The 13,588-nt window shown below is 43.8% G+C and overlaps 1 protein-coding gene across 1 annotated transcript in view; it reads left to right on the top strand.

The window, feature by feature from the left end:
* The window catches only part of CTR9 (CTR9 homolog, Paf1/RNA polymerase II complex component), a 28,798-nt gene extending 16,817 nt beyond the window's left edge, over positions 1-11,981 (top strand). The window contains exons 15-25 of the mRNA XM_085012019.1: positions 566-653; positions 1,116-1,264; positions 3,040-3,156; positions 3,300-3,445; positions 5,020-5,091; positions 5,865-6,000; positions 6,431-6,577; positions 7,218-7,375; positions 8,886-8,982; positions 9,208-9,320; positions 10,885-11,981. Coding sequence (XP_084868145.1) covers positions 566-653; positions 1,116-1,264; positions 3,040-3,156; positions 3,300-3,445; positions 5,020-5,091; positions 5,865-6,000; positions 6,431-6,577; positions 7,218-7,375; positions 8,886-8,982; positions 9,208-9,320; positions 10,885-11,305 — 1,644 coding nt within the window. The 3' untranslated portion in view covers positions 11,306-11,981. The remainder of the gene's footprint in view (positions 1-565; positions 654-1,115; positions 1,265-3,039; positions 3,157-3,299; positions 3,446-5,019; positions 5,092-5,864; positions 6,001-6,430; positions 6,578-7,217; positions 7,376-8,885; positions 8,983-9,207; positions 9,321-10,884) is intronic.
* Positions 11,982-13,588: the final 1,607 nt, after the last annotated feature.

The raw sequence follows: 13,588 nt of genomic DNA, 5'->3' as shown, positions 1-13,588 counted from the left end.
GACTAGTATCCATGAGAACGCGGGTTCGATCCCTGGCCTTGCTCAGTGGGTTAAGGATCCAGTGTTGCCGTGAGCTGTGGTGTAGGTTGCAGACTCGGCCTGGATCTGGCATTACTATGGCTGTGGTATAGGCCAGTGGCTACAGCTCCAATTTGAGCCCTAGCCTGGGAACCTCTGTATGCCACACAAGTATGTTCCTAAAAAGACTGAAAAAAAAACAAAATTGCTACTCGTTTTATTCTTTTTTTTTTTTTTTTTTGTCTTTTTGCCGTTTCTAGGGCCACTCCCTAGGCATATGGAGGTTCGCAGGCTAGGGGTCGAATCAGCTGCTGGCCTACACCAGAGCCACAGCAATTCAGGATCCGAGCCACGTCTGAAGCCTACACCACAGCTCACGGCAACACCAGATCCTTAATCCACTGAGCAAAGCCAGGGATCAAACCCACAACGTCATGGGTCCTAGTCGGATTCGTTAACCACTGAGCCATGACGGGAACTCCTCGTTTTATTCTTGTTTGATTTTTTTTTTTAATAATGTTTGTTCTTTATATGTCCTTTTTTATAGGAAAAGCGTCATCAAGATCGTGCTCTGGCCATCTACAAGCAAGTACTCAGAAATGATGCAAAGAATCTATATGCTGCTAATGGCATAGGTAATTACAAGATTTGGATATCCATAACAATTTGTGAAATGAAGGCTTTGGGGGGGACTTTTTGTAGATCACATTTTCTCTGTACACATAATAAAGGTAGTTGTTTTAAAACAGGACTTTTAGAAGTTCCCTTGTGGTACAGCAGGTTAAGAACCAGGCATTGTCACAGCAGCAGTTTGGGTCACTGCTGTGGTACGGGTTCGATCCCTGGCCCAGGAACTTGCACATGCTACAGTGGCCAAAAACCAAATTAAAAAAGACCTTCCAGTCTGTTTAACTTTTCAGTGTTGGTCCAAATTTCAAATGGAAAAACTGAGTTGTTACTGTGGCACAGGTTCAGTCCTTGGCCCAGGAACGTCCATGTTCTGAGGGTTCGGCTATAAATAAATAAAATAGGACTTTAAGTTGTTCTTCTGGCTACAATGAGAAAATTCTTAAATGTGAACATTTTTATAACTTTAGGAGCCGTTTTAGCCCATAAAGGCTATTTCCGAGAAGCTCGTGATGTATTTGCCCAAGTAAGAGAAGCAACAGCAGATATCAGTGATGTGTGGTTGAATCTAGCACACATCTACGTGGAACAGAAGCAATATATCAGTGCCGTTCAGATGGTAATGTCTTATTTTTCAAGATACTTTTATATTGTGTTCCTTGTTGAGCACTTGTTTTCTTAACCATTCTGACCCTGCCCTGGAGCTGCGTGCTGTCTCCTGTGACACTGTGTCTATTCAGAGGCTCCTAAGTATATAAGGCTAAGGCCGGTCTTTTAATAACAGAGATGTGAGTTCTGGCTCAGCCATTAATTAATTGCATGTCTTGAACAAAGACATCCTCTCTGAGCCAGTTTCCATATCTATAAAATGGAAATAATTGTGAGGTTATTGCATTGATTCCAATAAAATGGAAGAATTTTGTGAGGTTCCAGAATGAAAGCTTCTTGGCCCTAACTTGCCTAGTATAGCAGTAAGTACCCAGAAGATAGTGGGATATAATATTTGTTTACTTGTTTTACCCTGCTGTTTCTCAGATGAGAGAACAGAGGTTCAGAAAGATTAAGTGACATTTAAAAAAGAAAAACAGTCCCCGGGGATAAGTTTTCATGACTGTAGAATTTTGTTATGCTTTACACATTTGTTGCATACTTGAACTGGAAGTAAAAGAGTCATGCTCAGCATCTTTAGCATAGTGAAAAGTGAAAAGCTCTTAGGTGCTCTGGGAAATATTATAGTCAGAAATACAAAGGTTTGGAGTTCCTGTCGTGGTGCAGCAGAAATGAATCCAACTAGGAACCATGAGGTTTTGGGCCTTGTTCAGTGAGTCAAGGATACAGCATTGCCATGAGCTGTGGTATAGGTTGCAGATGCTGTTCGAGCTGATGTTGCTATGGCTGTGGTGTAGGCAAGCAGCTGTAGCTCCAATTTGACCCCTAGCCTGGGAACCTCCATATGCTGTGGGTGTAGCCCTAAAAAGAAAGTGACATCTTCATGGCAGAATTAACCCCAATATCACTGTATTGGTTTTTCTAAGAAGTTAACAATCAGAACTGTGAGACTTCTCATGCTTATTGCTAGTAGGTCCCACCAATCCTAAAAAAGGTGGTAAGAGGGCCAAAGGAGCCATGTGTAGGACTTGTAATAAGTTGTCGATGAGCTTATTCTAACTCGTATTGCTAAAGACATAAAGTCCTTCCAGGAGTTCCCTTGTGGTGCAGTGAGTTAAGAACCAGGCATTGTCACTGCAGCTGTTTGGGTCACTGCTATGGTATGGGTTCAGTCCCTGGCCCAGGAACTTGCACTGCTACGGTGGCCAAAAAAACAAAACAAATTTAAAAAGATCTTCCAGCCTGTTTAACTTTTCAGTGTTGGTCGAAATTTCAAGTGGAAAAACTGTTTGGAGTATATAGTTTTTCTTAACAGCTGTATTTTTACATTGTGAAACTGTATCCTGGTGAATGTAAAAAGTCATTCTTAGGAGTTCCTGTTGTGGTGCAGCAGAAGTGAATCCCACTAGGAACCCTGAGGTTGTGGGTTCGATCCCTGGCCTTGCTCAGTGGGCTAAGGATCTGGCATTGCTGTGAGCTGTGGTGTAGGTTTTAGACACAACTCAGATCCCGTGTTGCTATGGCTATGGTGTAGGCCAGCAGCTGTAGCTCCGATTTGACCCCTAGCCTGGGAACCTCCATATACCGAGGGTGCGGCCCTAAAAGGACATACAAAAAAAAAATTTTTTTTTAATTTTAAAAATAATAAAAAGTCATTCTCAAATTAGTCTGGGAAATGAACCATTCAAAAAATAAAACTCCTTCTCATATGGCTTTAAAATCTCTTGACATTTTTATACAAAATGACTATCATGTACTCTTCGTTGCATATTTCTTTTATTGTAGTATGAAAACTGCCTCCGAAAGTTCTATAAGCACCAGAACACGGAAGTTGTACTCTATTTGGCCCGGGCCCTCTTCAAGTGTGGCAAGTTACAGGAATGCAAACAGACTTTGCTGAAGGTAAAAAGGAGAACTCAGTTCTATGCTGCATTGAATTTTTTACTCTGTTGTATGCATGCTCACATACTTGACACTCTATTTGATTAAAATCCTTTTCATGCCATTAGATCATATAAAAGATCTGCTTTGTTTTTTATTTATAGGCTAGACATGTGGCACCCAGTGATACAGTTCTTATGTTTAATGTGGCCTTGGTCCTGCAAAGATTAGCTACCTCTGTCCTGAAAGATGAAAAGAGTAATCTGAAGGAAGTACTTAATGCTGTGAAAGAACTGGAGCTGGCACACAGGTAAGATTTTGTAGGAACAAACTTTGAAACTCTTTGTTTCTTTAAATCCTTCTGTCTCAAAAGGTGCTGAAAAATCAGTTCCCATCGTGGCGCAGTGGTTAACGAATCCGACTAGGAACCATGAGATTGAGGGTTCGGTCCCTGGTCTTGCTCAGTGGCTTAAGGATCCAGCGTTGCCGTGAGCTGTGGTATAGGTTGCAGACGTGGCTCGGATCCCGAGTTGCTGTGGCTCTGGCGTTGGCTGGCGGCTACAGCTCCTTAGCTCCGATTAGACCCCTAGCCTGGCAACGGAAAAAAAAAAAAAAAAAAGGGAGTTCCCGTCGTGGCGCAGTGGTTAACGAATCCGACTAGGAACCATGAGATTGAGGGTTCGGTCCCTGCCCTTGCTCAGTGGGTTAACGATCCGGCGTTGCCGTGAGCTGTGGTGTATGTTGCAGACTCGGCTCGGATTCTGCGTTGCTGTGGCTCTGGCGTAGGCCGGTGGCTACAGCTCCGATTCAACCCCTAGCCTGGGAACCTCCATATGCCGCAGGAGCGGCCCAAGAAATAGCAACAACAACAAAAGACAAAAAGACAAAAGACAAAAAAAAAAAAAAAAAAAAAAAAAGACCCCTAGCCTGGGAACCTCTATATGCCGTGGGAAGTGGCCCAAGGAAAGGCAAAAAGAAAAAAAAAAAAAAAAAGAAGAAGAAGAAGAAGAAAATCTCTACCCTCAAGAGAATCGCTTGCTATTAGAATCATTCCCGCAATTTTTAAGCCAAAGCAGACAGCTGCCATCAGGTGGCGCCAAACCATAGCCAAAGTCCTGCTAGATTTGGATCTTCTAGCCTGGCCCCTAGAACTGACTAGCTAGCTTTGCAAGCTTGCCCTAGATTTTTCATTAATCTGACAATAATATGACCCAGCATTTTACACACTAGAAATTTTTAGACTCTGCTTATGTTAGTTTTACTTACTATACCAGTGTCTTTTTATGAGATAACTCATTTTCATTGAGCTAAGATTAAGGCCTTTCCTCTTCAATACTGAATAAGTTTAATTGACTCAGCTCAAAATTTATGTAGTTTTTTAGTATTTATTTGTATTTCAGTATATGGTAAAATTAAAACCTAACATCTCTTCAGGTTTTGTCCAACCTTATTTGAATTCTTGCTTCAGCATTTCTTGCCTTGCCCAGTAGATTATAAATACTTTCATGGCTTAAGCCTCCTAACTTCTGTGCTGATATATTTAGTAAATTTAGTGTTTAGTAAATATTTGTTGCTTGGATTGATTTTTGGTTGTTTGTGAATTTCCTGATAATTGTTAAATATAACTTTGCTTCTCTTCATGGACTTGCTACTATCAAGTGGTGTATTGATGAGAATCCTTTTTAAGTGAGTTACTTTATGTATTTTTCCTATTGAGATGACAGCCCTTCATGTATTGCATACATTCATTTAAGTATTAAGTATTCATTAAGTTCAGTCAGTATGTAAGCCTTCTGTCAGACTATTTTTGTAGAACAGATTAAAAATCTAAAGGGTCTGTTTCATTAATTTTTTCAAAGTATTTTATTTTCTCATTCCACTTAGATACTTCAGCTACTTGAGTAAAGTGGGAGATAAAATGAGATTCGATTTGGCCCTCGCTGCTACAGAAGCCAGGTAATGTTACTATTTAGGGAAGGTGACTTTTGAGTGAGGCAGTGATATCGATGTGGGCTGGGAGCAGGTTCCTGACTTTCCAGAGGCAAGTCTTTCACATTCTTCTCTGGGGCTCTCCAACCTCACCAAGGCTTTTTCCTAAGGGTCCTTTCAGGGAATGTGGCAAAGTTAATTTAGTTTGAGTACTTAAGTTGTATGGGAAAATGCTTTTCTATTTCACTCACATCGGCTAGGTAGTCAGAAGCAAGATTCCTGATTCTGAGGCACATGTGAAACTAATGTTGGGAATCTTTTTAGCTGTGTTTTGGGAAGACGGTAACAATTTGGAAACGTAACATAGCTGACAATTTGGGCTTATAGGAAACTAAGTTAGGAGTTCCCAATGTGGCTCAGTGGTTAATGAGCCTGACTAGTATCCATGAGGACTCGGGTTCAATCCCTGGCCTTGTTCAGTGAGTTAAGGATCCTGCATTGCCCTGAGCTGTGGTGTAGGTCGCAGATGCAGCTTGGATCCCACGTTGCCGTGGCTGTGGTATAAGCCGGCAACTGTAGCTCTGATTCAACCCCTAGCTTGGGAACCTCCATTATGCCTCCTTTGCGGCCTTTTAAAGACAAAAGACCAAAACTAAGTTAATTTTGCTAATTAAGACTCCCCATAGGTATCACCTAATGATCTTGCTTCAAATGTGTATAAGGAAGAGGTGACGTTCTGAGTCTTTGAATTAAAAGTATTGTGGCTACATTCATATTTCTCTAAATTTGGAATGTTCTAGGCAATGCTCTGACTTGCTGAGCCAGGCCCAGTACCACGTGGCCCGGGCACGCAAACAAGATGAAGAGGAAAGGGAGTTGCGGGCCAAACAAGAGCAAGAGAAAGAACTGTTAAGGCAAAAGCTTCTCAAAGAACAGGTATTTATTATATTTTCAGTTAAACTAGAACTAAAGATGTGCATACGTACACTTTGTATGTTAAAAAAGAAGTCCTGGAGTTCCCATCATGGCTCAGTGGTTAACGAATCCAACTAGGAACCATGAGGCTGCGGGTTCGATCCCTGGCCTTGCTCAGTGGGTTAAGGATCCGGTGTTGCCATGAGCTGTGGTGTAGGTCGCAGACACCACTTGGATCTGGCGTGGCTGTGGCTGTGGTGTAGGCTGGCAGCTACAGCTCTGATTCGACCCCTAGCCTGGGAACCTCCGTATGCCGCGGGAACAGCCCTAGAAGAGGCAAAAAGACCAAAAAAAAAAAAAAAAAAGAATAAGTCCTTTTGATGGTAGTCATGATTTTTTTGGTTATAAGAACATTTTGATGAGTTTTTTCCTACCCTTTTTTTTCTCATAGGAAGAGAAACGTCTCAGAGAAAAAGAAGAGCAAAAGAAACTTTTGGAACAGCGAGCCCAGTATGTAGAGAAGACCAAAAATATTCTTATGTTTACTGGAGAGACTGAAGCAACAAAAGAAAAGAAACGAGGTGGCGGTGGTGGCCGGGTAAGATATGCCTCCAGTTAGAAATGAAGTTAGGGAGTTCCCGTCATGGCTCAACGGAAACAAATCTCACTGGCATCCATGAGGACACAGGTTCAATCCCTGACCTCACTGAGTGGGTTAAGGATCTGGTGTTGGCGTGAGCTGTGGTGTAGGTTGCAGACGCGGCTCGGATCCAGCGTTGCTGTGGCTGTGGTGTAGGCCAGCAACTGCAGCTCCAATTTGACCCCTAGCCTGGGACCCTCCATATGCCACAGGTGCGGCCCTAAAAAGACAAAAAAAAAAAAAAAAAAATGAAGTTAATTGGTTAGACTCATTCAGTACTTAGTCCTGAGCTTTGGCCTCCTCTGCTGAGAGACAGTCTTCCAACACAGAGACTACTTTAAATGGTGTCTAGTATTTAGAAGTGAATTTGAGTGTATCTCAGTACAGTTAGTTGACCTTGTCTCGACCTTGTAGTTGATTTTTGCCTTTGGGGGTATTCATCCCAATTAGACGTCTTTAAAGTATGGGCCTCACCAGACACCTCTTCAACACGCCTTAGAGGAGGGATGGGACGCAGCCTCCTTCAAACCCCAACACTCGTGCCAGCCACCTTCCACCATCCGGGAAGGCACTGACGGTGGTCTTATTTGGATTCCAGCGGTCCAAGAAGGGAGGAGAGTTTGATGAATTTGTCAACGATGACACCGACGATGACCTGCCAATATCCAAAAAGAAGAAGAGAAGGAAGGGCAGTGGCAGTGAGCCAGAAGGCGAAGAGGAGGAGGGTGGCGAGAGGAAGAAGAAGAAGAGGAGAAGGTGGTATCATGGAGTAGCCTTTTAAATCACTGGGTTTGGAGTTCCCGTTGTGGCGCAGCGGAAACGACTCCGACTAGGAACCAGGAGGTGTCGGGTTTGATCCCTGGCCTCACTCAGTGGGTTAAGGATCTGGTGTGGCTGTGGTGTAGGCTGGTAGCAACAGCTCCAATTAGACCCCTAGCCTGGGGACCTCCATATGCTGCGGGAGCAGCCCTAAAAGGACAAAAAATAAATGTCACCTGGGTTTTGAATAACTTCACAAAAGTGGCAAAAGACTTTTCACCTTGTGAGTCTTAGTTTACACCCAGTAATCCCTTGATCCGCCCAGACAAGGAAAAGCTTTTCGTTACCCTACTTCCTGCTTTAATCCTAACATGGACCCCATGGCCAAAGGCCCTGAGTGCTTGGAATCTCCACACATCCCCACAGCTTTGCTTCTGAGAGCTCTGCGTCAGTCATAATTGCCTTTCTTATGACAGTAAAATTGCAATGCTTGTTGGGAAATGTATGCAATTTAGGATAAGAAAACTTAGTGTGTTCACACTCAGTATCCACATGCAGTCTTAGAAGAGCCGCTGAGCTTCTGTTTCCTCTCCGTAAAGTGGTAATGGCGATGGCCCAGCTCCTGGTCTGAGGGGATGTAAAAAATGTGAATTTAGGTGAAAGAAGGGCCTTTCAATCCTCCCAGTGCTTCCTGCTGTTACAGCAAGTGGTGCTGTGCCCCTGCCTAACCTGGAGGTGCCCGGGAGCTGCCCCGATCCTCTCATGGTGCCTCGCTGTCCAGACTCCTCCAGTCTTACCAAGGCCTGTTCTTCCCACCCCGCAGCTGACTGCTTGTTGAATTCACTGAGGTGCAAACTTGTGGGATTGATGAAAGCTGTGGCAGGCCTGGAGTGAGCAGCTGGGAAGGAAGGAAGATGAGGGAAAGGGTGTGAAGTCTGGAGCCTGGGTCTTTTCTCATATCCTCTGTCCCTCCAGAAAAAAGATTCAAGCTCATCTTAGACTAATAAGAGGCCTCACAGTGACTAAATTAGTCAGCAGATATGGCAAAAATAGAGTTTTTCAGACCCCTGAGCCATGTGCGGCAAGAGTAGTTTGTGACCTCTGTCCTTGAGTGTATCCTGTGGTGGAGGCCCACCCTCATAGAGAAGGGTATTCAGAGTGATTGATACTATTTGGATGGCAGAGTTCCCTTCGTGGCTTAGCGGTTCACGAATCCCACTAGGATCCTTGAGGATGCGGGTTCCATCCCTGGCTTCGCTCAGTGGGTTAAGGATCTGGCATTGCCGTGAGCTGTGGTGTAGGTCCTGCGTTGCTGTAGCTCTGGCGTAGGCCGGCAGCTACAGCTCTGATTTGACCCCTAGCCTGGGAACCTCCATATGCCACAAGGGCAGCCCTAAAAAGCAAAAGCAAAAAAAAAAAAAAAAAAAAAAACTACTATTTGAATGGCAATGGACTTTATGGGCTTGAGCAAATCTTGACAGTTTTTCTCTTGGTGTTCACTATGTAGACCTCCCAAGGGAGATGAAGGATCTGATGATGATGAAACAGAAAACGGCCCCAAAGCCAAAAAGCGCCGTCCACCAAGAGCAGAGAAGAAGAAGGCAGTAAGTATCTGTGATACTGTGGTTTTCTGTCCCCGGTGGGCGTAAAGGACTGCAGTACACTGGAGTACATTCTTGCCCTGCCGTTTCTTCAAGCACAGATGCTTGTTTTTGAACTTTATTGGTTGCCATTTATTGGTTGGTATCATTGCAGTGCAAACCCAGTTTAACAAGACAGTCTAACCTAAGAGTCTTGACTAATCTGTTATGTTGATCTTCTTTCTTCAGCCCAAGCCAGAACGTCTGCCTCCTTCAATGAAGGGAAAAATAAAATCCAAAGCCATAATATCATCAAGTGATGATTCGTCTGATGAAGATAAGCTGAAAATCGCTGATGAAGGGTAGGAATTTTTCACTTGATATGTTCTAATGAAAGAGGCCCGGGAGTGTCTGTGCCAAAGTGTCTGTTGTCTCTGCAGCCTCTTAAAATCTTAGAACTGGAAGAAAGCTTAGCACACATCTCACTCTAATCTTGTCATTTTGTCCTACCACATGCTTGTCCCTCAAAGAAGGAAACCTATTTTTGAAATCTCATTTCTTCAGGGATATTAGCTGAAACCTTTCAGATGACATCCCCTTAAATAAAATGTATCATTTTGCTGCACTGCCATTGACTGGCTTTTAAAGTATTATGAGTAGCCTGATCTTGGTCACAGAGAGAAAGAGACTTTCTTTTTTTTCTTTTTTGCTTTTTAGGGGCGCATCTACGGCATATGGAGGTTTCCAGGCTAGGGGTCCAACTGCTGCTGGCCTACACCACAGCAACACTGGATCCTTAACCCACTGAGCGAGTCCAGGGATCGAACCCACAACCTCATAGTTCCTAGTCGGATTCGTTTCTGCTGCGCCACGATGGGAACTTGGAGAAAGAGACTTTCTTGACTGTTTCCGTTTCCTCCTAGTTAGGCAGTAATGATGACTCAGTGCTACCTGCTCCACGAAGGGCTTATCCTAGACTCCTTTAGCTCACCGCCCACTTGGTGAAACAGTAGTCTAGTCTTCTCATCCTGAACTTGCCCCTCAAGCTCCAAATTTGGATTCCTAGACTAGGACTCTTTTTTTTTTTTTTTTTTTTTTTTTTTAGTCTTTTTAGGTCCGCACATGCAGCATATAGAAGTTCCCAGGCTAGGGGTGAAATCGGAGCTACAGCTGCCAACCTGCACCACAGCCACAGCAATGCCAGGTCCAAGCTATGTCTGTGGCCTACACCACAGCTCACAGCAACGCTGGATCCCCAACCCACTGAGCAAGGCCAGAGATCGAACCTGCGTCCTCGTGGATGCTAGTCAGATTCATTTCTGCTGAGCCATGACGGGAACTCCTAGACTAGGACTTTTTAATACCATCCTACGCTGTGTTGTTTTCATAGCCATCGTTTCATTCATTCATTAAGAAGACATCTGAACATCCATTCCATGAGATAATGAGCTAAGTTCTGGGGGTTAGAGGAAAAAGGTCCTGCCCCTAAGGACTCTGTGCTTTGGAGACAGTGGAGAATGACAGATAAACCAAAACCACATTATATGGGGAAAAGTGTTCTCACGTGTATTTTGTATTCGTTATTCAAATAAATACATCTCCTCCTTTTCATAACTTTACAAATGAAATTGAGAAATGCCTCATTCTGATGGGAGGTGCAGGTATAACCAGTGAGAGTCACCCTTCACTGTTTCTATCCTGTCTTAAAGCGCCTTATTTCTCCTGTTTAATCCTTTTTATAATGAACGGGTATCACACTTACAAAAAAGTACACCCAACAGATGCCGCAAAATGAACACCTGTGTCAAAGGCTTTTAGGTGAAGACGGTTAAATGCCAGCTCCGCCCTTTTTTAAGGTCACCCCCTGCTTGTCACAGCCTCTTGGGCCAGGACCCCGAGGTCTAACGGGTGTTTTGTCTTTGCCAGGCATGCCCGCCACGGCCACAGCGACTCGGACGAGGGCGATCGGCGGAGGAAGGGCGCCTCCTCGGAGAGCGAGTCGGACGAGAACCAGAACAAGTCGGGCAGCGAGGCCGGCAGCCCCCGCAGGCCCCGGAGGCCGCGCTCCGACGAGGATTCCGACAGCGACCAGCCGGCCCGAAAACGCCGGCCGTCGGGCTCCGAACAGTCTGACAACGAGTCCCTGCAGTCCGGCCGGAGCCGCTCTGGAGGCTCCGAGGTGGACTCTCGGCCCGCGTCCCCCAGCGCCGAGTCCGACCACGACTCCGACCGAGCATCCGACAACGAGGGCTCCGGCCGCGGCTCCGGCAACGAATCCGAACCTGAGGCCTCCAACAACGAGGCCTCGGAGCGCGGCTCGGAGCGCGGGTCCGAGGACAGCGACTAGGCCTCATTTCCTAAATAAGCTTCATCTCTGGAGGGGACTTTTTTTAATCTATGAAAGCTGTGATCAAAACGTTTCAGGTGTTTAGTCCCACCGTGGTGAGATTTTTTTTTTTTCCTAAGGCATTTTTTTTTTTTTTTTTTTTTTTTTGGTTCTAGCCATTTGTTACGCCGCCCCTCGAGACCTGTCTGTGCCGGAGCCCAATATTTACGTCTCTCGAGCAAATGAAGAAGGCGACTCTTCTTCATTATGGTACAGTTCCACCTGTCATATGTGAAAACTGCAGTAAAATAAACCCACACGCTAAAGCATTCCTGTAGGGAGGTTAGACCGAGACTGTGGCAGGCATCTCATCTTCTTTCTTTGTTAAGCTGTATACTGTTTGGATTTTTATTGCAATCTTTTACCAAGTGGTGTGAGAAACTTGGTATTAATATCTTCGTTCCATTTCAAGTTTAGGTCAAGAATATTTTTGTTTTCCGGAGGAAGAGGTATCTACTGTATAATTGCACCAAAGTACAAATGAAAGGAAGGTTTTCTTTGATAGTGTAATCCTGCAGCCATGTAGATAAAGACACAAATATATAATTTGTTAGGTTGAACAAAATGTGGAAAAATGCTTTTCTGTTAGTAGAATGCCGAGACCTACCTAAGCCACATAATAAATTCTTTTACCAACTTTAGGTGTAACTTTGTCTTTTTTTTTTTTTTTTTTTTTTGGCGTGGTATGTTTGTCTATGAAAATTTAGCATCAGTAAACTATGCAACTATTTGGAAGAACCTGAATTAAGCCAGAGGTTGGTGGAGTTTTTTAAAAGATGCAAGAAAACTAAGGTAATAGTATACATTTTTATCTTCAATAACTTGGTGATTAACCATTTAAAGGTATAGTTTGTAAAAGAGCTGTAATGAATTTAGTCAACAAGTATGAAATACATTATATGAGGCATTGAGAGCACAGATAAAAAGTCTTCCTTGTCCTCAAAAATCTAATAGAGAAAATAAGTTCTTTGTCCTTATAGCGTGAACATGGGGTACGCTATTTGCACTTTGGGAGTCCCTTATGAATACAGGTATTTCTTCCAGGTGAGCCCTCAGATCAACAAAACAAGAATTTTCTCCCCAGCCGCTTTGCCCACATCAGAAGCCACTGTGCACTTTTTTCAGGTACCGTTCCCTCCAGCCACATTTTGGAGCCTGGAGGTGACAGAAATGACCAAGGAGCAGGGAATCCCCCTGAGGGCAGAGAAGGCCCTTCTGACAAAGGAAACTTGACCTCTTACCTTTGCTTTGCTGCTGTCTGGGACTCAGAGTAGCTCCATCACCCTGGAGCCTTGGAGCCTGGGTCAGGAACAGCCGAACAGCCGCCTTTTTTTCTTTTTTTGTGTGTAATTGACAAATTACATGGTATCATGATATTAGTTTCAGGTGTACACCATAATGATGTGATATTTATATATATTACAAAGTGATCACATTTAGTCTAGTTAACATTTAGTCTAGTTACATAGTTACAAATGGAAAACAGTACGGAGGTTCCTCAAATATTTGAAAACAGAATTTCCACTAAATCCAGCAATTCCGGGAGTTCCCGTCGTGGCACAGTGGTTAGCGAATCTGACTAGGAACCATGAGGTTGCGGGTTCGGTCCCTGCCCTTGCTCAGTGGGTTAACGATCCGGCGTTGCTGTGAGCTGTGGTGTAGGTTGCAGATGCAGCTCGGATCCCGAGTTGCTGTGGCTCTGGCGTAGGCTGGCGGCTACAGCTCTAATTCAACCCCTAACCTGGGAACCTCCATATGCCGCAGGAGCAGCCCAAGAAATAGCAAAATAAATAAATAAATAAATAAATCCAGCAATTCCACTTCTGGGTATTTAATAAGATAATGAAAACACTAATTTGAAAAAATACATGTCCTCTTGTTTTGTATGTTGTAAATGTCCTGTGTTGTAAAGATGCAGCATTATTTATGATTTAAGATAGGAAAACAACCTAAGTGTTCATCAATAGATGAATAGATGTGTTTTATACACGCACGCGCACACACACACACACACACACACACACACACAGAGGAATACTACTCAGCCAGAAAAAAATATCTTGCCATTTGCAATAACTTGAATGGAACTTTAGAGTATTATGCTAAGTGAAATAGGGTAGAGAGAAAAATACTATATGATCATTTATATATGGAGTCTAGAAAACAAAGCAAAACAAACCTAAGTTCATAGACACAGAGAACAGATTGGTGGTTGTCAGAGGCAGAGGGTGGGGGAGTGTGGAT

Source organism: Sus scrofa, chromosome 2, assembly GCF_054392235.1.
Source record: "Sus scrofa isolate SSC_HxYL_T2T_F1_AM1 chromosome 2, Sscrofa_HxYL_maternal_Yorkshire_Landrace_v2.0, whole genome shotgun sequence".
NCBI lineage: Eukaryota > Metazoa > Chordata > Mammalia > Artiodactyla > Suidae > Sus > Sus scrofa.
Note: the sequence above shows the minus strand (reverse complement) of the source record. Positions and strands in the feature narration are given on the sequence as shown.